We start from the raw sequence: 26463 nt of genomic DNA on the forward strand, positions 1-26463 counted from the left end.
AGCGTGTCTCAACTCTGAGCTGGGAATAACGCAGTCTCCATGACCTACTCAATCTTCGGCCTGACTCCTGAGACCAGCCATTAGTGATAGTATTATGGTTTACATACCTTAGAAGGGAGGGGAGTCTGGTTTCTTGCTGGATTTCCCCCTTACGCTGGTAACTGAAGCACACTGCTTCCTAACTAATAGCAAACAAAAATCATGTCAATATACGTTTTAGCAGAAGTTCTTTGCCCAGGAGCAAGCTTCTAGGTTTTTTGTTAGCCAGGGGAAATTCCACTGACATAAATGGAATTCTTTGTGATTTACATCTGGGTAACAAAGATCAGAATCCAGCCCAGGGAATACACTGCCAAGACCAGCCATTGGAGCAGCTTGTAAAATCTGTCTGACAAAGGAATTTGACAAAGTAGAATGTGCGTAGAAAAAAATATAGATTGTATTTCAGGGATACAGCTGTGGTCTCCCAAAGCAATATCAGGAGATGGAGATTTGCTGCGCTGTTCCAGTCCTAAGTATCCCCATGATCCTTTTTCATATCTGATGGTCCATCACCAGCAGAGCTGACAATTGGAGGCAAGGAGTTAGCCAGAGAGACCTTCCAGAATCCAAAGTTGGTTTTGGTTACCTTGTCTGTGTTTTAATCTGTCCTGGGTTTGCTCTAGGAGTTGATACAGTATCGATTTGAGCTCTGCAATTAAACTGTCTTGGCTGGAAGAAATATTACCACTGTCTTTGAGGTTTCATGGAAGGATGGTGTAAAATGATCTCCGTGAAAATAAAACCCTGTTATTCTTCAAAATAATTTGTTGCCAGTACCGATAAATTACTGGTATTTATACCATCTGAGCAGATGATCTCTACTGGGAGCCAAGGTGTGATTGGTTGGAGAATGCACCTTTGTAATTCCAGTGGGATTATAGTTGTCTGTTGATATGATACTCCCAAAGGTAGGATCTTGAGCACTTCCAGCTTGGCTGTGTTGCATGTGATGTACAATGTGCATGGGGGTTAGTGGGCCCATCTTGCCCTCCCCCTGGTACAGAGATGCCCTTATGCCATGGAAATACACAAGCATTGTACACCCCTGGTTCAGAGTTTCACAGAGGCTGCCATGGAGGGAGAGGGAGGCAGTGACATGGTGGCCAAGGGAAGGAGTGTATCTGCCACTACATGGATTCACTGGCCATTGCCCCTGCTGTGGAAGAGTGCATAGGCTGACAGTTCTGCTGAAGCGGCTGAACAGGGGGCTAAAATTGGTTCTTTCCCTTGCTCAGAACCCTGATCAGCACTCAGTACTGTTCCCCAAAGGTACAGAATGTCACCGCTTATATTTGACCTGTGTCAGTGTCCCCTTTGGACAATCAGCTGTTTTTCTCCTCCTGTTATTCAGGGTGAAGATGGCTTCCCTGGCTTCAAAGGTGACATGGGCATCAAGGGAGACCGGGTGAGTGTTTGCTGATCTGGCGAGGTATGTTGAATGCATTTTCCTCACAGAAAGAGAGAGCAGATTTGGGACAGGGTCCTTCATGCTTCATGAAATCAGTCTCATGTAATGAGGATGGTTCTTCAGGCATGGTAGCGTTCAGAGATGCCCTTCAATAACCAAATGAAACTAATAATAGGGGGCAGGGCTTTGAAAGTCCCTCATAAGCACTAAATAACTGTGCTGTTGTGCAATCATGAAATGCAGTTCTCTGGGGTGGAACACAGTGGTTGTTCTGTTGCAGCTTCAAGGGAGAATTAGAAGGTTTTTCTTGTTGGTGTTTTCCTGATAAGTGCCTGGTATATAGAGATTCTGTCCCAGGGTGGAATACATCAGAATTCATTTCACACCGGTATCCCGGGAAGGAGTGTCCTGCGGGCAGCAAACTGCTTGCATCATCTTTGTAATGCTTACTCCTGTATTCACTCATGAGATCTGCTCAGTGGATAGCAGAAAGTTAGACTGGGTCATGATGAGTCTCTGCTCCCATTCTGTACATTCAACTGCTATATAGGAACCCTGGTGTCCCAGACTTGCTGGAAACAAGGAGGTTCTAAATCTCTCAGTTCTTTACTTCCATATCAGAAGTAAAATTAAAGCTAGTAGTAACATAGAACCCAATCTTGCATCCCTGATATGTGCACATCCTGCAGGATCATTTATTTATTTCCAGTATCTCTTTTGCCTCCCATAATGATACATCTTCTTTATTTGCTAAGCCAGATGTCGATCCGTAGCACCAGAACAAAGTCTAAAGTCACCCGGCATACAGTTCAGTAGAAGTGAGAACAGGGCTATGGAAACCACCAGGAGTGCATTTTCATATTGGACACATATCTTTAGAAGCAGAGTGCATTGCCTGACATCAAAAGCTTTTCAAATCATCGGCCCAAACTAACACGGAGATTCAGACAGCAGCTGCATAGCACACTTGTGCAGGGATCTGCCAACTAGGAAATGGTTTTGTAGAATGCCACCCTCGCTTATGTATGGCTGGAGACGTTCTTGCCATGCCTTTCTGAACAATAAAGCACATCTTAGCTTGGTGTTTCATTAATAGATATTAGGCACTGGGATATTAGGCAAAGCAAATCCTCCATTGCTCCTGGCATGTAAGAATACCATGGAGCCATACCAAGCCCCCAAGGCTCCATTCTGAACATCACCTCAAAGTCACTCTCTGTCGATCACTTGAAAGCTTTTCCGGCCCCACCTCTTTCTTTTCAAAGATGAAATTCACGTAGCGACAGACCATGCTAAAAGGTTTGTATCTCAGGAGGATTATACTACCCTTGCCAAACAGATACCCACCTGAACCGTTCTAACCAAACATTCAATCCCTGCTGTCTGCTAGCAAGTTCCTTTGTTTGTTTTTTATGATAAATACCGAGCTGCTTGAGGATGAGGGCTCCCTGAGAATTTTGCAGATAAGTAGGATGCCATCTCAGTTAGTTGTGAGCCAAATATATGTGTGTTTCCACTTTGAAAACTTCTGTTGTAACCATGCAGAATGCTAATAGCCAAGCCAGTTGCTCGGCCTGTTTTCCCAGTGATTTTCAGGCTGAGGCTTTCATGCCAGTCTTTCTTTTGCAGTTTTTCAGATTGGCCCTAAATTGTAACACCTCCCAGGGGCTGCATGCGTATAAACCCATGGTTTGGAGATCAGGAAGCAGAAACATGGGTTCATAGGAGCCAGAGCTAATGAAAGCTATTTCAGTGGAGGGGAGCTGGAATTAGAGAGGATAATTGGAGTGTAGGGAAAGACTGCTGTGCTGAGAAATAATAGCCGGGCGATGTGAGTGAAAGCAGCATGTCTGTTCTAATAACACTCTAATTTACTGCATAACAATGTGGTCTGAGCAATGACTGGGTAAAAGTTTAACTTCTCCACAAATTGCTTTAGTGACACCAAGGTGAGCCAGAACATAGCTGTATGTACGTTCCTGCCAATCTCAGGTGATCTGCACTGGGACACGAGATTGCATGAGTGCCATCTTCATCATCACTTCCCTTTTGATTAACAGGGTGAAATTGGTCCTCCCGGCCCACGAGGTGAAGATGGGCCCGAAGGTCCTAAAGGTCGTGGCGGTCCTAATGGAGATCCAGGTCCTCTTGGTCCTTCTGGGGAAAAGGTAACAGTGCTAAAGCTGGAACTGTCCCTTCGATGCCCAGTCAAAGCAGACAAGAATGGCCAGGGCCAGCCCAGTTTTACAGTGTGCTGCACCACCCTGTTTCCCCAGAATATCCTCTGGGGGATGGTGGAAGGGTCCATGATGAGGGAGTCTGGAGGTTGAGACAAGACTTCTTTTTGGGAGGGGAAATGAGGCGGGTTTTGGGGCCGATTTATATTTTGATTGATGGTATTGGGGTGTGGTGCTGTTTGATATCCCTGATATACACAGAAGCACTTGACCTACAGGTTACAGTCATGCTGCATTGGATAGACTCAAACATATTCAGATGTCACCAGCTCTAGAGTGACTCTGCTTTAGTTCCACACCATCAGAGTGGAGCTGGTCACAAGCTTTGTCAAAAAAATAGGATTTTGTTGCAAACAAACTATGGTTTTAGAAGAAAATGTTGAGTTTTTGTTTGAAATCCCCCGGATTTGAAAATATTAAGGGTTATGGCAGGTTTTCTGTGTAAAACCCAATTTTTTTGTTAACTTTTTTTAACCCAATTAAAAAAGATTTCCTGGCCTGCTATACATGAGAGAGAGGAATCAAACCTAATCAAACCGAAGGCTTCTCCCAGCAGAGAAGGGGCTTTTGACAGTTCCACTGCTTCTTAAGTATCTTCGGCTTCATGATATTCATGTGGTCTGATCTCACATCTGAACTACTATGAAGCTTAGTGTGTTTCCTTTTGCATAATGCAACCCTTTATTGAACCTCCGTATACAATCCTGATTACCCTTGAAGATGGTGTGGTGAAATGGTCACAAAATACACATTACATTCTGTTTTTTAATAATATTACAGGGAAAACTCGGAGTTCCAGGGCTCCCAGGTTATCCGGGAAGGCAAGGTCCAAAGGTAATTTTTTATTTTACTGTTGTTAAACTCATCTTCAGGAAGCATGGCAGATAGCATCCATGAGAAGTTGCGGGAAATGGGCAGAACTCAGCTTTCTGTTCTATCGCTGTAAACCTACGAGGCCAGATCTTCAGCCGCTGTGAATCAGTATAGCACCACTGATTCAATCAGTGGAGGGCGTCATCCAGAGCAGTGGCTCTCAGCCTTCCCAGAATACTGTATCCCTTTCAGGAGTCTGATTTGTCTTCATCTCACTTAAAAACTTACAAAATCAGACATAAACACACAAAAGTGTCATAGCACAACATTACTGAAAAACTGCCTACTTTCTCATTGTACCATATAATTATAAAACAAATCAATTGGAATATAAATATTGTACTTACATTTCAGTGTATAGGACATAGAGCAAAATAAACAAGTTATTGTCTGGATGAAATTTTAGTTTGTACTGACTTCACTAGTACTTTTTATGTAGCCTGTTGTAAAACTAGACAAATCTCTAGATGAGCTGATATATCCCCGGAAGACCTCTCAGTACCCCCAGGGGTACATGTACCCCTGCTTGAGAACCACTGATTCAGAGTATTTAACCAAGTATGAAGTCAGTAGAGTCTGTTTACATAAGTAAAATGAGTGGCCCCATGTCCTAGAGGCCTGACTCTCCATTGCCTTGTGTACACGGGCAGCTTCAGGCAACAGCACGCCAAGCACGTGCATGGGGCAGCAAGCCACTGGGGGCGCTCTGCCAGTCTCCGCGAGGGGGGCAGGCAGGTTGCCTTCAGCGGCATGCCTGCGGAGGGTCCACTGGTCCCGCGGCTTCGGTGGACCTTCAGAAGGCGTGCCGCCAAATCCACGGGACCAGGAATCTCCCGCAGGCAAGCCGCCGAAGGCAGCCAGCCTGCCGTGCTTGGGGCTATAAAATACCTAGAACCGCCCCTGCTTGTGTAGTCAATTACACCTGTACAAAATCAGTGAAAATCAGATCACTTTGCTATGGTTAAATGGCCATACAAAATGTAAGGCAATGGAAAGTCAGGTTTTGCCATGTATTTTTAACTCTTTAATGCACAGCCTTCCTCAGATTTTATAGACCATCTAACAAATGGTATCTCATATGTGGGAGAAATTTACAAACATGAAAAAAGAGGGACAGACTCTCACCTGGTGTAAATAGGCCATGTAGCTTATACTATTGATTCTGATGTAACTTTAGTCTCAGTTAATGTAGGAGCAAAGCATTTGGAGAAAGGATGGGAAAATGAAAAGATTGTGGGCCACCACCCTGTAGGGCTTTGCAGAAACCCTTTGATATACAGAAATCAACAAAGTGCATGTGCACTTTTAGGCTTGTAATAATAAAAAAAAAGTAGCCTCTATATTATGCTTTACATCTTCAAAGCTCTGAACTACTGTTAACTAATTAATTGAGGAGAATAACTAATGAGGCAAAGTCTCCTTGAAATTAAAATAAAAGCGCCATTTGCAGAATTGCAGGCATCCTCTGTATCTCATCTACACGCCCACCTTCATTTGGGCTGTTGTCAAATGTTCTTTTTAAAATTAAAACTGAGAGTTCTGCTACATAGAATAAAAGCTGCAGCCTGGTTTTATCATGCCCTAGAGGCTTTGAGAACTTACGTTTTTGTTAACATTAATTTTTCCCTAAGAATCATATTTTATTATTCATGTTCATTGCTTGAAAAAACAGGCTTGTTTGACACTGGAGACATAATTAACCACAAAAGATTGTTTTCCTGCTTTTTTTTTTTAATTTGCATTTTATGTTTGTGTTTGTTTGTGGGTTGTTGGGTTTTTTGTGTGTTCTTTTGTGGGGGTTTTTGTTTTTTGTATTTCTTAGCTAACGCATATTTGAAAACTAGCAACAGCAGCTACTCTCTATACAGTTGCATTGGCAAAGAAAAGACTAGGGGTAACATTTTTCAGAGAGCCTGAGACCTATTTTCAAAAGTGATGTCGGAATGTAGAGAGAAATTTTTGGTTGTATTGAGACACTTAAAGATGCAGAGAGATGCCTAGGGAGATTTTTAAAAGCAAGTAAGCAGGTTAGGTACCCAATGGAAGTTTGGTACCTAACCACCTTAGGCCCTTTTGAAAATCCCACTAGGCATCTCTCTGCATCTTGAGACACCTAAATACCTTTGAAAATTGGCCCTTCAGAACGCAAGTCCTGTTGGCTTTGAATCAGACATAGGCTCCTAAATGCCAGAGTCACTTTTGAAAATGGGGCTTCGGCTTGCAAGTCACTGAAGTGCTTTAAAAATGGTAGACCTAGGTGATCACTATTGTTGTACCCTGCAGTGATGTGGCTCTGGGTAAGGAACATTGGACCAACTCATTTGAAAACATGCTCCACTTCTTAACCACATTAAGCCAGTGTGCAGTATTGTCCCATATTCATGCCCCTACTTAATATACCGAGGGCCACGTTCTAGCTGGCATATAAGCACAAGAAGGTATCCATAAGACCACAGGGGGCTGAGGGAGGAGTATGGATGTGAGCTTTCCTACCAGGGGAATGGCTATAAGTGGGTGGCCCAGCCATTTGTCGCCCAGGTCCAGCCGAATATGAGCCTGTGTAACTGCAGAAGCCGACGTCCATGTGGTTGTAGATCAGAAGCTCCTGGCTGAAGAGCGGGTAGCTCCTGGCCCGTCTGCGGAACGCCATGGCTGGCAAGGAGCAGAGTGGTTTAGCCAGCCCCACCACTGCCTCTACTTGGCACCACAAACTTCTCCTGGCCCCAAGCAATTTTAGCGACAGCCAAGCCCCAGGCAGGTGCCACCCAGTCCCTTTGCCCTGGCTTAACCCATGACTTCCTAGATCTGTAGGCGTGCACTGCCCTGTCCAGCCCAGCCCCCAGGCACCACTTCCCGCAGCTCCCATTGGCAGGGAACGGTGAACTGTGGCCACTGGGAGCCGCGGGCGGCCATGTCTGAGGACGGTCAATGTAAACAGTCTTGCGGCCCACCAGCAGATTACCCTGATGGGCCACAGGTTGCCCACCACTGGTGTGACCTCAGTGTAAACACAGTTATTGATCATACAGGGCCCAATCTGAACCCCATTGAAATAAGCAAAACTCCCATTAACATCAATGGACTTTTGGAGCAGGGTGCAGTGCAAGCTACCAAGGGCCACATGCTTAGCCAGCATAAATCTGCATAGTCCCATCGTAATCCCACCAGATTACACCAGCCGAGGATCTGACCCTCATTCTAAAATAGTAGACCAGAACAATGCCAATTTCAGCTCACTGTACCTTCTTCTCTCATTTATTTCCCCCCAGGGATCAATTGGATTCCCAGGATTCCCAGGAGCCAACGGAGAGAAGGGTGGAAGGGTAAGAGCCATTTTGTCTGGCTGCTTTGCTGATTTTCATACAAAACCCAATGAACTTTGAGATAAACTCTGGAAGAGATTATTCCAATCAACGATGCTGTCGAGCAAAGAGCATGAGAAAACACAGTATCCATGAATGAGCTCACAGGATCAGAGCTGGAGGACAAGCAGAAAATGAGATCCAGATATCTGCTAGATAACATAGCATAGAAAAGGTCTAAAGTCATTAATGAAAACCAGATTCATCTTTGTCAGCTCAGACGGAGCCATTGCATTACCCAGCTTGGGAGTTTTCAGTAAGAAAAGAAAAGACTCCTGTCTCTCAGCCACCCACCATCCTCAGACATAATCCCCTTTCATTCCATTTCCATGCCACTAACAGGATATATCTGGCACAACAAACCAGCTACCTAGGAAATTTATAGTGTCTAAATGTTAAGCAAGCTCATTCCTTACATATTCACATGCATTTTCCCAGTCCAGTGCAGTCAAAACCTTCTCCGTCTCATGCCCCATCAATCTTGGCGATGAACTCGCTTTTGGTCACAATTGATCACAAATGTGATGTCATAGCAGGACAGACACTGGGCTAAATTCAGTGCTGCTGTAATTCCATTGACTCCAGGGGAGCTGTGCCTGCTTTCACCAGGGCTGACTTTGGCCTATTCTATGCTTCATCCATGAAAGGCTTGTGCCATTCAGAATCTCCAGGCCCACCTGGTAGAGATGTCTGGCAAGTGAAGAAAACTGGCCCTTCTGAATGGACTCCGCATAGCATGTGACAAAAAAACATTTGTTGCATGGAGCAACGCTGAGCTCATTTGCCAGATGGCTACTGCATTCCCTCTGGTGGCTAAGGCTGTGTCGCATTCCCCTGCTTGTGTGCACATGCTCACACTCTTATTGACTGAGCACAAGTATAAATAGCAGTGTAGCTGTGGCTGGTGCTGAGTGCACCAGTTTCCGGTGTGGTTTTACTTGGCATGGGCAAGCCATGCTTCTGCTGACACCCCCAGGGCTCCGAGCTATGCTAGCTCTATGAGAGCTGGCATGAGTATGTGTACACAAGCAGGGAATCACCTCTGTAGCTCGTAGTGTAGACATAACCGTTGCTGAGAAAATCCGTTTTAAAACTGAGTGTTAACAACCCTTGGGAGTCCCTTGGAGTCTCTTCCTAGGTTTTCCTACAGAAACCAAGAGACCTGCATGCACACGGTGAGTAGGGAAATAGTATCAAACTGGAAGCTGATCATAAGAGGAGGTTACCCTCTCTGCAGTCACAAGAAGCTCATTTATCCCTGGCAAACCAAAGAACGCCCTCTTCTCTCTCACCGGTTCAGTCTAAGAGATGAAAGCCCCTGTGAAGATATCAAATTCGACTCTGGGAACATCAAGCTCCGAAAGTAGAGAAAGGATCTTGAGTTTAGCTATTGAAAGAGATGGATTCCAGTAACAGGGCAACTAACAGTGCAGACGGCAGCTTGTCAATTAAATGCTGGATATTTCTACCTCAGGATATTCTAAGAGCTCTTTCTGAATCTTGAGCCTTCCCACACCATGAGATGCACGGAGGGCACAAGGAACTTTTTAATTAACAGTAATGATTAGAGATGAGTGAATCTGTTCTGATGCAGTATGAACCAGCAGGAGCCAAATTTTAAGTTCAAAATTCAGAGTGAAAGGTTTTTTTAAATATCAGGTATTTTTAATTTTCCAGTACATCTGTACTTCCTGATTCCTGTGGGGGAGCTGGTGTTATTACTTATCATTTATATTTTCATAATGCCCGAAGGTTGATCCCGGCTAGAACCCGCTTGTGCTAGGTGCAGTACAAATGCGTACACTCTTGTTTGTAAACAGAAACGCCACATGGCATTCCTGACCCAAACACAAATGGGAGGTGCCAGAAAGCTGATCAAGGAGCCCATTTCTCAATTTGATTATGCAGAAGAGGTGTTCAATGGTTCAGATAAGCTTCTGGAGCTAGATCAGTTAGACTGGCATGAATCTGGATCAATTCTAATAAAATCTTCCCTTTACTCAATGGAGCTGTTTCTGATTTACAGCTCAGCAAACGAGGTGAAAATCAGATCCTTAAAATGTGGATATCTCACCTGCAAGCCCGATGCACCTGGGTTTCTAAGCCTGTAGCTGTTTGCCCATCACTTATAATGAAGGAGTATCAGGGCATTGGCTAGCTAACATAAAGGGTCTATTTCATGCAAAACAAGCTTGGGTTACATGATTTGGAGAACAAGCAGAAAGTCATTCTGTGCACCGGATCTGTCACAGTGAAGAAGGGCAGGGGTGGGGGTGTTTAGGAACGTGACTAGCATTACTTTCCCTGTTATTCTCATTTAAATACAAATTACTTTAACAGGCATGTTGGATAGGAGTGCAGAGAATATAAATCACTTTGCACAGAATTAATACTGTGCCACCTAATTTTAGTTTATATCTTTGAGGGATTTTTTATTCTTTTCTTCCATTGAGTAATTTTCATCTCCTGATTGCGAACTACAAATCTGTCTCCTTTTCCCTCCCACCCTACTTTGGCAGGGACTCAGTTGCTGAGCCGCTTGGCTGTACTGGGATGAGGGGAGGCAGGAATAATGTGGCTCTCATGACAAGCAAGAAGTCAGCGTGGCCCTGTAATTACCAAACCGCTTATCTGAAATGCAAAAAGAAAATCCCAGGGCCAGAATCCTGAGCTGATGTAAATTGACACAGCAGCACGGTGGTTGCGGGAAGCCAAGCCTGTTTACACTAGCTGAGGATTTGGGCCCCCTTAGTTTTGTTTGCTAATTTTATTCCACCAGGAATTACAATGGGACTGCTAGGTTCACAAACCTTTTAAGGTCACTTTTCATGCAATGTGGAGTTGGACCAAGCCATCAGTGTAAGCACGACCTAATTATCTCCAGTGCTCTGATAACTCTTTCAGTTTAGACAGAGCTGAAGGGTTGTTTTTTTCCAGTGCTCCAGAAATGATCTCCAGCTCCACCATTTTTGCATTACTGTCAAATTGGATGAGCTCTTTCAAAAGGCAGGAAGATATATTTCGAGACCTATGATGGTTCAGGTTGAAATCTGATCATATAAACACTGAAAAGGCCAAGGAAGGAGTGCTCTGGAGGGGAGATCTAAACTCTTCTGACTCATTGCCCATGAAAAGGAGGAAATGAATGTGCAAAACTGAGACTTGTTTAATAAAAGGTGGTAATTTCTGCTCTGAAGAGAGATTCTTTCCCAATGACATTGTGCAACTCCTTGTTTTTGTCACAGAAAGTCCAGATCTGAGCTGTTCAATTTACAGGTTAAAAAAAGAGATGGCTTCTCTAGTTGAAACTCCACCTGGCATGGGAAAGTTAAGCTGCAGTCAACCCGGCCAACATGTTATCACCAGTGCTAAGATTATGCCTTTGAAACTTTGCTAACAGATCTGATATCGATACCCTTCCATGGCTTGTTGGCTCTACCAGGAAGACAGCAGTAAAAAGGGTAGCTAGGACTCTGAAGAGACAAGGGGTGAATGCTATATGCAGAAAAGCAAGCCAAAGGCCTATGTCCACATAAGCCTTCAAGAAGCATTTAAACGGAACTTAAATGGTTTGCAGGCTTCATACTGGGTTGAATTCCACCTACTGGGATTGACTCTGTTAAGTAAGAAGATGCTGTTTTTACATGGTCACTTTTTTGGCTATATCAGCACTCCATGTATTATTTGCCCTGCATTCAGTTCATCCTTTTAAACCATCTTTACAAACTGTTCAGCAGTTAAAGCTAGTTCTAGCCCTTAGCGTGCATGTGTGTGGGAGTAGTGGTACACTTGTTGACAAATCTGTTCTTTATATGAAACAGCCTAATGTACCTCCAGAACTGCTGGGTTCTTCAAAATTACAGCTGAATGCAATTGTGTAACACCGATGAACATTTTCACGGGTTTTGGTGTTTTTTCAATCAGCTTGACTCAAAATAATCAGCTCTCAAGGAAGATGTTGATATATTGATTAAAATAACAACAGAACATGGAGTACATGAAATGAAATCTGGGCACACTGCTCTAAGAAAGCATCATTGGTAAAATATATCCAGTATTTGCTGGGCTCAATGAGGATATTATAGCTTCCCTGAACCCTGTATGGTTGACACAGCACCAGTGACAAGGGAATATCAGTGTAAATGACAGATTTCTTTTCCTATTAGGCTGTTGCATTTGGGTGTAGCTCACAGGTAAATTGGAATAAATCCAAATTGAATTTGTATTTGATTTTCATGATTTTCTATGTATTTATTATTTGCATTTGCCTCTGGCAACTATCTAGGGTATTTCCATCATCCAGGGACTGAAATAGTCTTTCCAACTCATTATTTAAGCTACCCAAATGGCTTCTTGAGTCATTTTAAAAAAAAAGGGCACATGAAACATATAAACACCAACTGCAGACCCTGCATACCTCTCTGACCCCCATTGCCGACCGCTAAATTCCAATGCTGTTGAAAACATACAGAGATGTGAAAGCTTTCAATCCTTGAGAGACCTCTCTTAACTGTTTAAACTATACAACAGTACCACAAAGCTTCAGAAAAAAGGACCTTTGACTTCTTATGAATGCCTTTAGCTCTAGCATGTTAAATATATTGATAGTTTTGACAAGTGCATATAGCAGGCAGCATGCTCATTAGACAGTAGCTTCATCTAAGATTTGTTTTGTATGGCAGATACATTTCCTTTGAGCTTCAGTAAGAAGCAATGTTTCAGTGAGGTCTAGGTCAAACCCACTGAATAATGATGTGCAATTGCACTACTAATCAGTTTAGCAAACAGGGCCTAAATCCATCTCTTTTGAGAAAGACCTGATTTTGTTAAAGGAATGGGAGGCTGTCTGGTTATTCAAAAAGAATTTTCAAAGAGAGCAAGCACAGGGACTAAAACATACACCGTAGCATTTATTTGTATTTCCATCCTTCCCAATGGACCAAACAGATTTGGAATCAAGTGCACTCAGAACAAATGAAAAATCATCAATGCCTCTGAAGAAAAGAAGTCACATTAGTCAACAGGTCCTTGTGCTCAGCCAGTGATTCCAGCCTGGAAACCCCATGTGTTCCTTTCTGGTACTCCCATCTCTGCAGCTTCCTGTCAGCTGCCCCCTGACTCTGCTATTCCTCTGACAGCCACCCAGCACTCTCCTCATTCAAATCACTGCTTCCTTGGTACCCAAAAGAAACGAGTTTAGAATAATCACAACAGACAAGCCAACAACCTTCTACAATACTTGGATTTCTCAGGGTTGCCTGGTTTCTAACCATGCGTTAGAGACTATTTCAGCTGGTATTGAGCAAAAAGATGGCTTTTATGGTTTGGGACTTGGGATATCTGGGTTTGATACCTGGTTCTGCCACAGACTTCCTCTGTGACATTGGGTAAGTCATTTAAACTCTTTATGCCTCATTTTCCCCATCCATAAAATGGCAATAATAATGCTGCCTTTTCCCCAGCCTTGTCTGTTTGGATTGTAATCTCACTGGGCACAGCATCTAGCACAATCTCAGCTGTAGCTTTCAGGGAATACCAAAAATCATAAATACTAACAACACACAGATTGGAAGTACTTGGGGCTGGCGCTGTCTTTTATTACTGTTCAGGTCACAGCCAGGTCCTGTGTTCTCTCCTGGACTAAACAAATTATAAATGATACAAATAAATGAATTTATTAAGATCTTGAGTGGTATGGAGAGAAGCACAGATGTTTCAACAAGGGCTCATTTCTACAAAAGTTCTCTGAGTTTGGATTTCAGTTGTCTTGGTGTCTGCAAACCTCTATTCACATGATGCATCCTGACTCAGAGGATTAGACTCACTGACCAACACCATGTTCCAATTTGGCCACCAATGGGTGGGATTTTTCTAAAGCACTTAAGGCAGTTGTCTCCTACTCCTATTAAAAGCCAGTTGAAGTTGATTCACTGACTCCCTTAGGCAGTGTGAAAATCTCACCATAAATCCATATTTAGACACCCAAATAAGTGGCTTGATTTATAGAGCTGGCTGGAAAACAACAATTCTGTTTGTGCAGAAAAGGTTGAGGTTTTTTGAATTTGTTTTTGTTTTCATGTAGAATGAAATTAAGACATTTTAAAATATTTTGCAAGAAAGATGTGCTCCAGGATAGCTAATAGCTTAGTGGTTAGAGTATACACCTGCGAGGTAGGAGATCTATGGGTCAAGTTCCCATTTGCTTGATTTGGAGCAGGGACTTAAATCTGAGTCTTTCATCTCACGACTGAGTTCCCTAAACACCAAGCTATTGTGGTCTCTCTCTTGGACCAGAAATTCCATCCTGGACCTCAAAAATCTTCTCAGTGAAAATTCTCTTGAAACTGTTAAGTTTCTGGGAAAAGTTTCGGTTTCAACAAAAAAAGTTGAATCAAAAAATTTTCACCCACCTTTGCTGATTTTTCAAAGTCTGAGTTTCCACAGCTCTTAGTAGGGTGAACAAGAAGTCCTAGCAGATTATACTCCTCCAGTAGGAACTGTAGGTCCTCAGCACTTCTGAAATCCATGTCTAAAGGTATCTAAGTAATAAGCTTGTTCTAGGTGGATTAGTTTGGGCATACATATTTGAAAAACTTGGCCGGTGTGCCTTTACAGTGCTATACAAATGATTAGTAATAGCAATAGCAATACACAGTGATGTATAAATGATTAACAAAGCGAAAAGCAGTGCAAAAATTGTGTATAACATCAGCAATTTTAACAAAGGATTGTGTGTGATAGGCGGCAATGAGGATGTATGTACCAACTTACACCATGTCTGAATTTAGTCCACTATATTTAAAGAGAAGCCAGCCAGGAAATTTCTTCATTTTTGTTGTTGTTGTTGAAGTGTTACTGTGATGATCATTCCAGGAAAAGTGATTTCATGACCAGCAAAATACGACACGGCTCATTTTAGTAGACTTAAAAACAAACTGACTCCAAACATGCTCTAACACCTGTTCCAACGGTTAATAAATGCCAAATAAGTAAAGTCACGATTTGGAAATGGTGGATTTTAGGCAGAAAACCACAAGCCGTAATTTAAGCACCTATAATGCCAACATGGGAGAAATGTCACTCATTCTCTTCCTTCTGAATCTTATGCTCAGATAAAATATTGGACCACTGGTCCAAAATAAGAACATTCAATCCACTACTGTTTTGTTGATCACTTGACATTAGCCAGGACATCGATTTCAGAGAGAAAGAACAAGGCCATTTCTTTTCTTGTAGGCCCATGGTAATGGAGTTTTATATGATATTAGATTTAGGACCCAGCCATCTCTCTCTTTTTCCTGTCCTATTTAATCGTAGTCTCCTGTTACAGGAAACTAAGTTCATCTGTCAGATCTCATAAGCCTGCTGTTGTCACTGCTGCAAAAACATGACTTATTTAGTACCAAGTCTGCAAAGATGAAGAAAGACGTGTGACTATGTGGGGCAGATTAATTGGCTGGTGTTGCATAAAATAATTGCCTAGGTCAGGGTTGCAGTGCTGCTGCTGTCATTTCTAAATATTTAACTACACAAGTCTTACCCACATCCACTTAAATCAACCTGTCGACTTCACGCATCTATACAATGCAGCCCACAGATGTTTAGTATTGCCTGGCGGAAATAGAAGCTTTCCAGGTGCAATGCAGTAGCTGCAAAGGGAAAGGAGGAGAGCAGCAAAACAGTGAAATAGCTGCTGTAAGTAACTAAGTTTATTCTTTAACTTTGTTTATTTGCTATTTCATGAAAGGGACTGGCTGGTGCAGGAACCTGTAATAGGATACTGTGTTTTTCACAGCTAGGTCACCCATTCATAGCTAGTCCAACCGTTATTTCCACCTGGTGACTGTTCGCTGGAGTGAGATGTATTGGTGGACAGAAGTCAGTCCTTCTTGGACAGATGACTGCAGCTGGTACTAACTGGCATTCTGTTTGGTAGAGACCAAAAACTTGAATAGGCCTGGAGAATAAACGGTCCCCTATCCTTTGAAGGTGGTCTCATCTGGTCAGGATATAGATGCATCAGCTGGGCATTTAACTGCTGTTCCCAGTGTTCTGCCAGAATCCTTTCTAGGGGCCTGATCCAAAGTGGATTCACTTTGACATCAGTGCCCTAGAGACTGCAGTTTTCTTCGTGGACAAATGGCCTTTTATAATGACTTTTTTCATTTAAAAAAATGGTTAACATTTTTCTAAACAAAAAAGTGCCTTTTTTTCATCAACAGTGTTACCAAAGCGTGTTAGAAATGTTTTTGATTGGTAGATTTAAAAAGTTCTATAACTGATTTGATAATGTTTGCAATATTTAAAAGCAAAAAGAAGCAATTTGAACGTTTGAAACAACCCCAAATCAACCCATTTCAAATGCTTTGAAATGAAAACAGCTTTCAGGAATCAACATTTTTTTGTAGAAATAGGTTTGCATGTCTTTGACCAGCTCTAGAAATAGCTGTTTCTCTGGATTTACCTGTTCATTGTCATTGTAAGGCATGTGAAGAGAGGAGAAGATTTTAAATAAATAAATACCATATCCCTCTGTGAAAGATAATACCCTCCTGAGCATCAGTATAGATTAGAGAGGAGAAAAACAGATGTTCTACCCGCCAGTTCCAATTATCATGTCAAGTTTCATCAGAGCATTCAGATTACAATCTAGCCTGTTCAAACGTCACAAAAGGCAAATAAATGTAATTTGAGGTTTCGCTCTGCATAACTCCTGTTTTCCTTTTATTGAAAACAAAAATCAAAAGGAAATTATGTCACAGAAGCTGCTGGGGCCCGTCATCTGCTTGTTTCCTGTTCAGTGACCCCACAGGTGTGCTCATTCCATGCGAGCTCGACCATTGAATGAATGCTGCAGCACAGCTGTAAATGTTGTGTAGTTGGTTACAGATGTCTTCTCTTTGATTCCAGGGTACGCCTGGCAAACCAGGTCCAAGGGGGCAACGAGGTCCAACGGTAATCATGCATTTTTCCTAACAATACCTTCCAAAGGCATATTTCTAAGATTATACATGTGGGTGGAAGAATTAGGTAGGTGCCTTAATCCTAGTGAAAACCTTTGTGTCTAGAAATCTCCTCATAGTGGAAGACTCAAACCAAAACCCCAGATCTCACTCCTGCAACTGGGGGTGTTAGAAATATAGATCTAGCTCTGAATTTTGCAAACTGTTTCCTGTCCATCTGAAAGGCCAGCCAAAACCAAACCCTTAGATTTTAGGAAAGTTTGAAACCCAGATATCCAAATGTGGCTCATCTCCACTTAAAAATATAAAACATACACTGACACCAGGTCCTGAATTGATGTAAATCAATGGGTGAAATCCTGGCCCTATGGAAGTCAGTGGGAGTTTTGCCATTTACTTCAATGGAGCCAAGCTTTCATCCAGTGTCTTCAGTGGACCTGTGTTGATTGCATCTGCTGAGGCTATGAATCAGCTTAATTCCCTCCTTGATTTTTCTACAGTGTCTGTCAAATGGAGACGGGCCAGAATTGGAATATTTTTAGCCTAATTCCTCTCTTTTTCCTTTCCCTCATCTCCCGTCAACATTGATAGTTCGGGTAGAATGGAACCCAGATCCAAACCATTATAGAGATGTATGTAACTGAAACCTTCTGACCCAAACCCTGCATGTTTTACCCATTGTGAGCGATTTCATTGAAGTCTCTAGAACTATTCCTGTGAATAAACTGAGCAGGGTGTGGCTCTTTAGATGATTTTGATGGTTTGGGGGCAGTGGAACCTAGAGCCTGACGTTTGCTTTGGTAAATTGACTACTGAGATTTTACCAAAGCCAAACCTAGTTTCCTTGGCCCATGCTAAGGTTTCTCTCTAGCAAAACATTTGAACTCATGAGTCATCCCATTGACTTCAGTGGGACTAGTCATGGGCTTAATGTTACTCATGTGCTTAAGAGCTCTGCTAGGTCAGGGTCTGAGAATCAGACTAGCGCTTGTACAGCAGGAAGTGCTGGAACGTTTGATGACTTGTTCATTTGTGTCTTTTTAAGGGTCCACGTGGTGAAAGAGGTCCGAGGGGCAGCACTGGAAAGCCTGGCCCTAAGGTAGGTTTTAGGAGCCTTTGAGTGTGGTTGAAAATATCATTGTGTTTTAAGGAATAGCTTTGTGTAAAACCCCTGGTCCCGTACTGTCCATATTCCTTTCCTCCTGAGAAAATGTTCCACTATGAAAGGCTGGATTAACTAACAATCATTACCCAACCAAATATCTCCTGGTTAGAGACTATGAGACAGTTATCCTGGGTTCTATTCCCAGCATTGCTGCCGACCCCAAAACGTGACCTTGGGCAAGTCACGTAAACTGCCTTCATTTGTCCATGTCTAAATGGAATAATAATACTCACCTGCCTCACGGATTTATAGGAAGACTTAATTAATTTGTGTTATTAACTCATGTTGAAATTATTTGAGGGAAGGCTGAATAGAAGTGCTATGTAGTGTTATTACTTAATGCTTCTTTACATAATAAGCACAATTTGTCTAGGCACGTCGTTATTCCCTGATAAAAGTTCTTAAACAACACACCAGCATCCTTATTTTGCAGTCTTGAGGTGGGCATGACACTCCCTAACAACAAAATCAGGTTTCAGATTGTTAGTCCAGACCCCAGACTTCAGCTGGTCTTAAACGCTTTGACTCCTTACCCGACACACAACTGTAAAATAGGTGTAAGATATCTTGATAGTTACGGACTCCTGAAAATGTGCCTGGCTCACATTGTGGTGGGAGAAGAGGGTGTGCCTTTTGTGCATAAACTCAGTTCCTTCATGGGCTTTTATTTCCTGACGGTGAGATTCACCCCCGTGCTGAGGACCAGCCCAAATCCCACTTAGTCCTTTCTGTGAGGACTTAAGCAGAACTTCAGGTGATACATAGACCTTTTATTGGCCCCTCTGCAAAGGAGCAGATTTCACCATAGGGTAACAGGAACTGATTCAGATGACCACAACTGTAGAATTCTTTAAATAAAACAGCGTTGTTTATGAAGATTGATGGTTTCCAATTGGCTGGCGCATGCAATAGGCATTGTTCTCTAAGCCAACCAGGAGTCAGAGGGTCAATTACACCACGGGCAAGCCATTCTGCTGTGCCAGAATCTGCTAGATAAACTGATTAAGTCAATATCAATCGCTTGGCATAATGGCAATAAAGCTTTTGTAATGAAACATTGTTGCAGCAGCACTGGCTGCTTTAAAAATAAATGTCTCGGCTTTGTGTCAACATTAATTTTTGATAAGTACTTTGGCTTTGCCGCAGCATTTATCTCACAGAATGAGACTATTATCTGGTAGAAATCTCCTAAGCCCACTGACATTATCTATTATATATTTGTATTCAGCAATGTAAGGGTTCAGAGGGGGCCAGCCCGGAGGGGAGGTGAATCAGTCTGTTGCTCATTTGTCATAGGCCATTGTTTCCAATACAGTATTATTAATAAAGAGGCGAGGAGGATCAGGGACAGAAGCTGAGTGATGGCCCTATTTCGCCTGGTGCCATTTAGGATCTTTGTGTGAAGTGGCTGAAATGATTGTTAATACCGTGTTTTATTTATTCTTAAAAGGGCAACTCTGGTGGTGATGGGCCCCCTGGTCCTCCTGGCGAAAGGGTAAGATAATCCAGATGTCGCTACAGCAGAAACAATTGAAATGGGTGTTCCTTTGGCAAAGATGAAAAAGCATGCCTAGAATAGGCCATCTTTAACCACAAAACTGATCTTGAGTCCTGCCAGTACCTACCTGAAACTGGGATCTGTGGACTACTCACCAAAAGTCATTCAAAAATGTGAAATTCTGGTTAAAAATAAGGAATGAAAATCACCCTTGTGCAGGCAGCCAGCACAAATTCTAGGTACCACTTAAATCCCATGTATCCCTTCAAGACAGGGCTGAAGTGAGAATTCTGTGGTATATTATCAAGGTGCCAGACTCTGTAGGGACAAAGGTCACCCACGGTGAAAAGGAAGAGGGAGGAAGAGCTATCCACATTCGTCCATTAACCAAGCTGAGTGCTAGTTCTCGAGACATGGCACCTCTAGAATTCCTGTGTCCCTTTTCCAGGTGATGACTACAATGTATAGCTTGGGAACAGTCCAAACAATAGGAGAGTCTTGTTTTTTTCCTTTGTTTCTATGTTTCTGCCTGTACATTGTCTATTTGCCAAGGGCAAAGACAAAATTACATTCATCTTCCTCACATAAAACAATGTCTGTGTTCTTTAGTTACACACCCCTACATTTGACATTGTGTGTAAGTGAGCGGGGTGGGGAAGGAATTGTTGATGACCAGAAAAAAAAGCAAGAGCCAAACTGAAACCTGTAAACATGCTGAATTACCGGAGCTTAGAAAATATCTGTACTCCCCAGTTAAACTGTTGCAGAGGGAAATGCCCCTAAAGTCAGAAGATCAATTTGTTTTAGTAAGTCTTTTCATAACATATTTGAGATATAGATTTTAATAACTCCTATCTACCTTCCACATCAATCCTGGTGGGAAAAGATCTCATTGCAGAAATGGGGGGAGGTGATCAATAGGTCTAAAGACCCACTTATCATTTACAGCCCCTTTTCCAGTTAGACCAAAGGCTCTGGTACTTTTGCCCAGAGGTATTTATCATTTATGCACTCCCTTTAAGGGTCAAGTTTACTCAGTTTCTGCAGGCAAGTTACCAATACCTCTTTGGTAGCAGGGCTAGTGCTACATGTCCCTTGTCAATTTGCTTTCCAAACTCCTGAGCTAGTTCACAATAAAATGTGTGTTATGTCTAATGCACTTTTACTGGATTGTTTTGCATCCCAGGGACCGCCAGGACCTCAAGGACCAACTGGATTTCCTGGACCAAAAGGCCCCCCTGTAAGTAACACCCTTCCAGAATGAGCAAAGAAATATGCTGGGTGTTTTCCATCCAGCTGCTATCACCTTCACCAATTCAGTCTTAGCTTCTTCACTGACAATTGGTTACATACCCAACAAAAGGCATTCGAGAGGCACGTGTGTTAATAGTGCAATGGCTCAGGATTTTAACTAACCAAACAAGATGCTGCTAGTAATATACAATCCACTCCCTAAGGACTCAATAACATTTACAAACCATCAGCCCTCTCTTTGCATCACCTTTACACCTACAACAGCAGTGTGCCCAGAGAAGCTCTTTTGGGGGTTGATTTCCTTGCCTCTGGTGGAGTCAGGACTATTTTCCACCTTTTGATCTAAAGGAAGACTCTCCATTGGTTTCACCATCTTTGGAGGGTCTGTGAAAAAGGGCCAGCTCTTGCAAGGCTCTGAATGAGCCCAAATCCCTCTGAAACAAATGGGAGTTGAGGATACTCAGCATTTTGGAGGACTGGGTCCAAACACATGAGCAAATCTAATTCCATCCAGCAGAGAGCATTGGTACTGCTATGCACACACCAACTAGTATGGTACAATTTAACGGGGTACTATTGGAAACCTGTTCAAATTCCTTGCCATTCTTCTTTCTTCTTTAGGGTCCACCAGGGAAGGATGGATTGCCCGGTCACCCTGGACAGAGAGGTGAAACTGTAAGTAGCTGGAAACCTTGGATAGATCATTAGTCCTGAGTCTGTCTCGCTGGTTGGTTCATCTAAACCCTTCTGTGTAGCTGAGGAGATGTTGCCACATGTTTTATTCCAACGGTTTGTGTTTCTTCAACTACATGGGAAGATCTATGGGAATCAACACCTTTTTGAGCAGGACTGATCAGTCTAATGATGATTTGCCACCCATTCTGCTTCTCTCTCTCTTTTTCTCCCTCCCTTCCCCCCATCACCCTATGTCATGCATAGGGAAGACACCAGCAAACAGATACATTGAGAGCAATCTTTCAGCTCTTACACTTCTATAACTTGCACTTAAATCAATGGAGAATTTGCAGGTGTAAGAGCTGCAGGATCAGGTAAGTGGGTATTGACTTCTGATTAGGACATTTCAACTTCCACTCTACAGTGGTAAAAGTTTGCTGAGGTCATCTTTGTATCAACAGAATAACACAAGTAAGAAGGTATCATATTGTTGGCACTTGCTTTTATAGTATAGGGAAATGGAGAAAAAGAAGCAAAGTCATACCAGTTGGTTTCCATGCAGTCCCAATGGTCATACTCTGTCTGTAACTCCAATGATCTACACTTCTGATCTTGCCTTTGCCACTTAAGAGGAGAACGATAGTCTATTTCTTCGGACAGCTCTTTGCTGGACTTTTATGGAAACTGTCCATGTTCTTTCTCTCTCTCTCTCTCTCATTACTTTCCAATTTTTAAAATGTCTGTGCGCTGATTACATTGTAAAGCTATTCGAGGTCTGTGGTATCACATATTTTAATTTGAATAGGATTCATCCTTTTCATCAGAGGAACATATTTAACACTGTAGTTACTTAGGTCAATGGTTAGTTTTCTCAGCACTTCTATCTGTTCTTCCACCTAGAACGTCGAGAATAAATTCTACTTTTCCTTCTTAGAACATCACACTCCCAGCATGAAGAACTATTGCACAGCAATAGGGAATTCCAGTGCAGTTTTGGTGTGTGCATATCTGGAGGAAGGCTAGTCGTGGCCAAAGTTATTGGCTGTTTTGTTTGCTCATTTTCATCAGGAAGGTGAAATCTTGATATTATTGAAGTCAGTGGGAATTTGAGAACTCAATAAGTCGTCTATGTTTTCTGTACATGCCCGTGTATGCAGCACACTCACATCTACTGGCTTTAGCAGACTAGTAAGAATGGCGTCCCCACTGATGCTGCCCTTTATCTAAAGCAACTTAGGGGGACCAGGCAATGTTTTGCCCAAGCCCTCAAGATAACCATATGCTAAATGTGGCTGTGACTCAAGAAGTGGCTCCTGGCTGTCTAGTTACCCTGTTGTGTATTCTCTCTCTTTATATGCATACCGCTTTATCAATTTTAAAGGATTTTATTGTGCAGATGTAAGCATTGTTTCTCACCAAAGGAGAATGATGAGGCATGAAGAAGGTATGACAATATGGCTCTGTTTTCTTTGTCCTTTGGGAAAGTTTGCATAAAGGATGTTCTGCAGCAAAAATGTATATTCTTCCAATGTAAATTTTTGGATGCAGAGATTCATAACTTTCTGTTTTGCCTCTTTTGGGTGTCTTTCTTCAGCTGGTGGTGATCCAACTCATTTGCTACTGTTATAATTATGCTTCAATCAGCATTGCATGCTGCATGCTAGCAAATAGATGGCCGTTTGTTTGGTATTTCATTTACGGGAAAAATAAAACCTCTTTACTGAGCTTTGCATTTTTCTTCACTGCCCTTCCTCGCAGATAAGCTTTAAAAAGGCTTTGCATATTATGCATTTTTCCCCTGACTTATCACAGAAAAGTTTAATTAATTTGTCTGGCATTTGGATAAGCACGGCAATGCAAATACAGTGACGTGCAACGCTATACATTTAAGTACAATCATTAAGAGTGGCTTTGTAGTGACACACATGGTACTTTAGATCAGTAAAGCTATATTCTCAGAATAACATAAAGGTGAACTGAAAGGTTTTGACTTGCAGAGGTCGAAAGGTGGCGTTTAGTTTCTCTGACATCATCAATAATTCCAGGAGGGACACCTGAATTCAAGGACGCCGCAGTCTTTATTCTGCTTGCCTCCATGTCATCAGCTGTTGTAGAAAAAATCAACAGAGCATCACACTCCACGCTTGGCATGTAAATGAAGGAACAATTGGCTTTCAAATAGTTTGTTCAAAACCTTGTTTATCTGTAGTTTTCTTCATCTTATTTTGCTGATGATTTGCCAATACTAGGCAGTTGCTTTCAGAAAAAACGTTTCAATTCACCTTTGACTGGAACAAGCCCTTCAGGTCTAATGTTTGTTGTATATTCTGCTAGGAGATCAAACATACAAGTCACACAAGGACCAGTCTGCAGAAGTAACCTCCAATGTTGTGCCTTCGGTTGTACAAGCACAAATACTTGCAGGCCCATGTTTTATATTCATACACCATCTCTTGCTGCCTTTCAATATATACCGTACGCTAAACGGGCAAGTACAGTGCTTGAATTCACAAAGCTTGAATTCTCAGGATTAATGCACCTGACCAAATCAATATTATTAAACTCATTCAGATATCTTTTTTCATTGTTGCTGTTTCCTTATGCCCTTATGAGAAAGGGATGGGAAGTAGGAGGAGACAAACAGAAAAACAGATGAAATAATGGTTCCAAACTGGTGGCTGGAGCACTCTATACCTGCATGCAAGAGATCCCAGTTAGGGTCCATATTCCACTTCCCTTTCAGTCCAGCATGCATTAGGGATGCTGAAGCATCTTTGGATACTTGGTCATGATGTCAGGTTTAAAATTTGAGGTGTATAAAATGGAGAGAATCATAAGGATCCTTATTCGAGTTTCAGACAGGGACTTGGAGAAAACCCTTCTTCCTCCTTCTCCTCCAGAAAAAAAGGAGAGATGGCTGAAATATTTTGCATTTTCCAAATTTGGTGATATTTATTTTTTGTGGAAAATGCTCACCATTTTCCCATAACTGCACCACTCATTCTGTGATCTGCAAGCATCTGGAGTTGTGCTCAGTGCCTTTCTAGCATGTCAGAGTAGAGTTGGTTTAAAACAGGAGGTCTCAGACTTTTGTACTGGTGACCCCTTTCACAGAGCAAGCCTCTGAGTGTGACCCCCCCTTATACATTAAAAACACCTTTTTATATATTTAACACCATTATAAATGCTGGAGGCAAAGCAGGTTTTGGGGTGGAGCCTGACAGCTCACAACCCCCCATGTAATAACCTCATGACCCCCTAAGGGGTCCCAACCCCTAGTCTGAGAACCCCTGGTTTAAAACATGTTTATCCATCTTCTGTGGCAGAAGGAAGCTCCATCTAAGATCCTTAAAAATAATGTTGATTAATCACAAATGCAGGCTACAGAATAAATATCAGTAGTGCATCCTCTGAAGAATTATCGAGGTACCTTGTGACCTAGGAAATCTCAGAAACAGTCTTGATGGCTACAGTACATGGACCGTAGTTGCTCCTTAAATAATAACCTAACTAATTTGTTCCTAGTGTGAATAACTCGTGTTGAGGTCAGTGGAGTTATTTGTATCATATACTCCGTCCTGTGTCAATAGAAGTTACTTGCACCCACATGCAACACATGACATTGTGGATTAGGAGTTTTTTGAAGCATGCTTCAGAACTGAGCTGTATTAATTTTGCTGAACAAGGACCTTAAAAGTTTGTAAATTTGGTTCTGCTCACCTGTAGAGCCCACAAGAGACTAAGTGCCCAAGAATACCTCTGCATCATTGAAAGGAGAGAAGAATGTTTTCGCAACTTTTCAAGGGGCTGCATTAAACAGCTTCAGCTGGAAGCTGCCAAGATTTCCAAATATAATTTCAGAAAGACACAAAGAGAAATGTGTTTATGGTTTGTTTGTAACAAATGTTGATTAAAAAAAGTAAATAGCATTTGGAAACTCAAACACTACATCCTTGTGCTACTCCGTTAGAACCAGGAAGTGAAACTGACTGTATGCAGAAAGCGAAAGGCAGCAGTCCAGTCTCAAAGCTGGGACTGAGTGAAGCACAAAACAGAAACCAATAGTATAAGCAATAGGAATAAAGAGAATTAGATTTTTAAAATTCCTTCAACTTTAATAATCTCACGTGTTATTACTAAGACCGACAAAGATTTCTCTTTTAGTATCTCCTCCAGGTTCACAGATTCTGGGAAAAGTGTTTTACAAATATATATGTCAGGCCAGATCCTCAGATGGGGTAAATCAGCCTAGTGCCATTGAAATAATAAAGCTCTGCTGATTTATGCCCACTGAGGGTCTGCCCTGTATATTATAAACAACTAGTTCCTTTACGGAGCGTTTCCCCTAGAAATCACAGCCATAGTTGAAAGGGTTTGATGATCTCTTTTTTTCTTGTTTTGCCCCTGTGAATAAATAGAAAGATATTTCCCATCTCCTGTTTGATTTCCTCCTCTTATTGTCTTTGGGGATTTCCATTCTTTTACAGTCGATAGTAAGTTTTATCAGAGCATGCTGAGCTTGATACTCTCAAGTTGCATGCTGAGATTCTTGTATTACTATGTCTTGTGGCTAATCATGATTCATTTTTCTTTTTAAAACAGGGTTTCCAAGGCAAGACAGGTCCTCCAGGCCCTCCAGGTGTTGTTGGCCCACAGGTAAGAAATGGACGCAGCATTCACAGCGGTCCTGCCCTGCTCACACCTGTTGACAAACCACATCAGACTGTAGACATTCACGTTTATCTTAGCTAATGGGACAATGAATAGAACATACAGACCAGAGGCTGGGATTTTCAAAGTGGGGCTATGGAACAGCGATAGGTATTTGGCATCTTTATGTTCCTGGTCAGAGATGGTAGTAAACACCCAAACCTCTCTTTTTTTCATTGTGTGTTAAATTTAACTCTGAAGTTTTCACTCACCAACCCAATCTGTCAAGGCATTAGGGATCTCCCAGGATAGAACTTTTAGGGGAAACTTTCCTCG

General features: G+C 42.2%; 1 protein-coding gene across 2 annotated transcripts in view; it reads left to right on the forward strand.

Moving 5' to 3' along the window:
* COL5A1 (collagen type V alpha 1 chain) overlaps positions 1 to 26463 on the forward strand; it is a 243899-nt gene that overhangs the window by 177769 nt on the left and 39667 nt on the right. For both annotated transcript variants that reach the window (XM_030535663.1, XM_030535661.1), the window contains exons 29-38: positions 1394 to 1447; positions 3511 to 3618; positions 4468 to 4521; positions 7830 to 7883; positions 16833 to 16877; positions 17931 to 17984; positions 19501 to 19545; positions 20735 to 20788; positions 21424 to 21477; positions 26080 to 26133. In XM_030535663.1, the coding sequence (XP_030391523.1) occupies positions 1394 to 1447; positions 3511 to 3618; positions 4468 to 4521; positions 7830 to 7883; positions 16833 to 16877; positions 17931 to 17984; positions 19501 to 19545; positions 20735 to 20788; positions 21424 to 21477; positions 26080 to 26133 (576 nt within the window). The remainder of the gene's footprint in view (positions 1 to 1393; positions 1448 to 3510; positions 3619 to 4467; positions 4522 to 7829; positions 7884 to 16832; positions 16878 to 17930; positions 17985 to 19500; positions 19546 to 20734; positions 20789 to 21423; positions 21478 to 26079; positions 26134 to 26463) is intronic.

This window comes from Gopherus evgoodei, chromosome 16 (genome assembly GCF_007399415.2).
Source record: "Gopherus evgoodei ecotype Sinaloan lineage chromosome 16, rGopEvg1_v1.p, whole genome shotgun sequence".
Lineage (NCBI taxonomy): Eukaryota > Metazoa > Chordata > Testudines > Testudinidae > Gopherus > Gopherus evgoodei.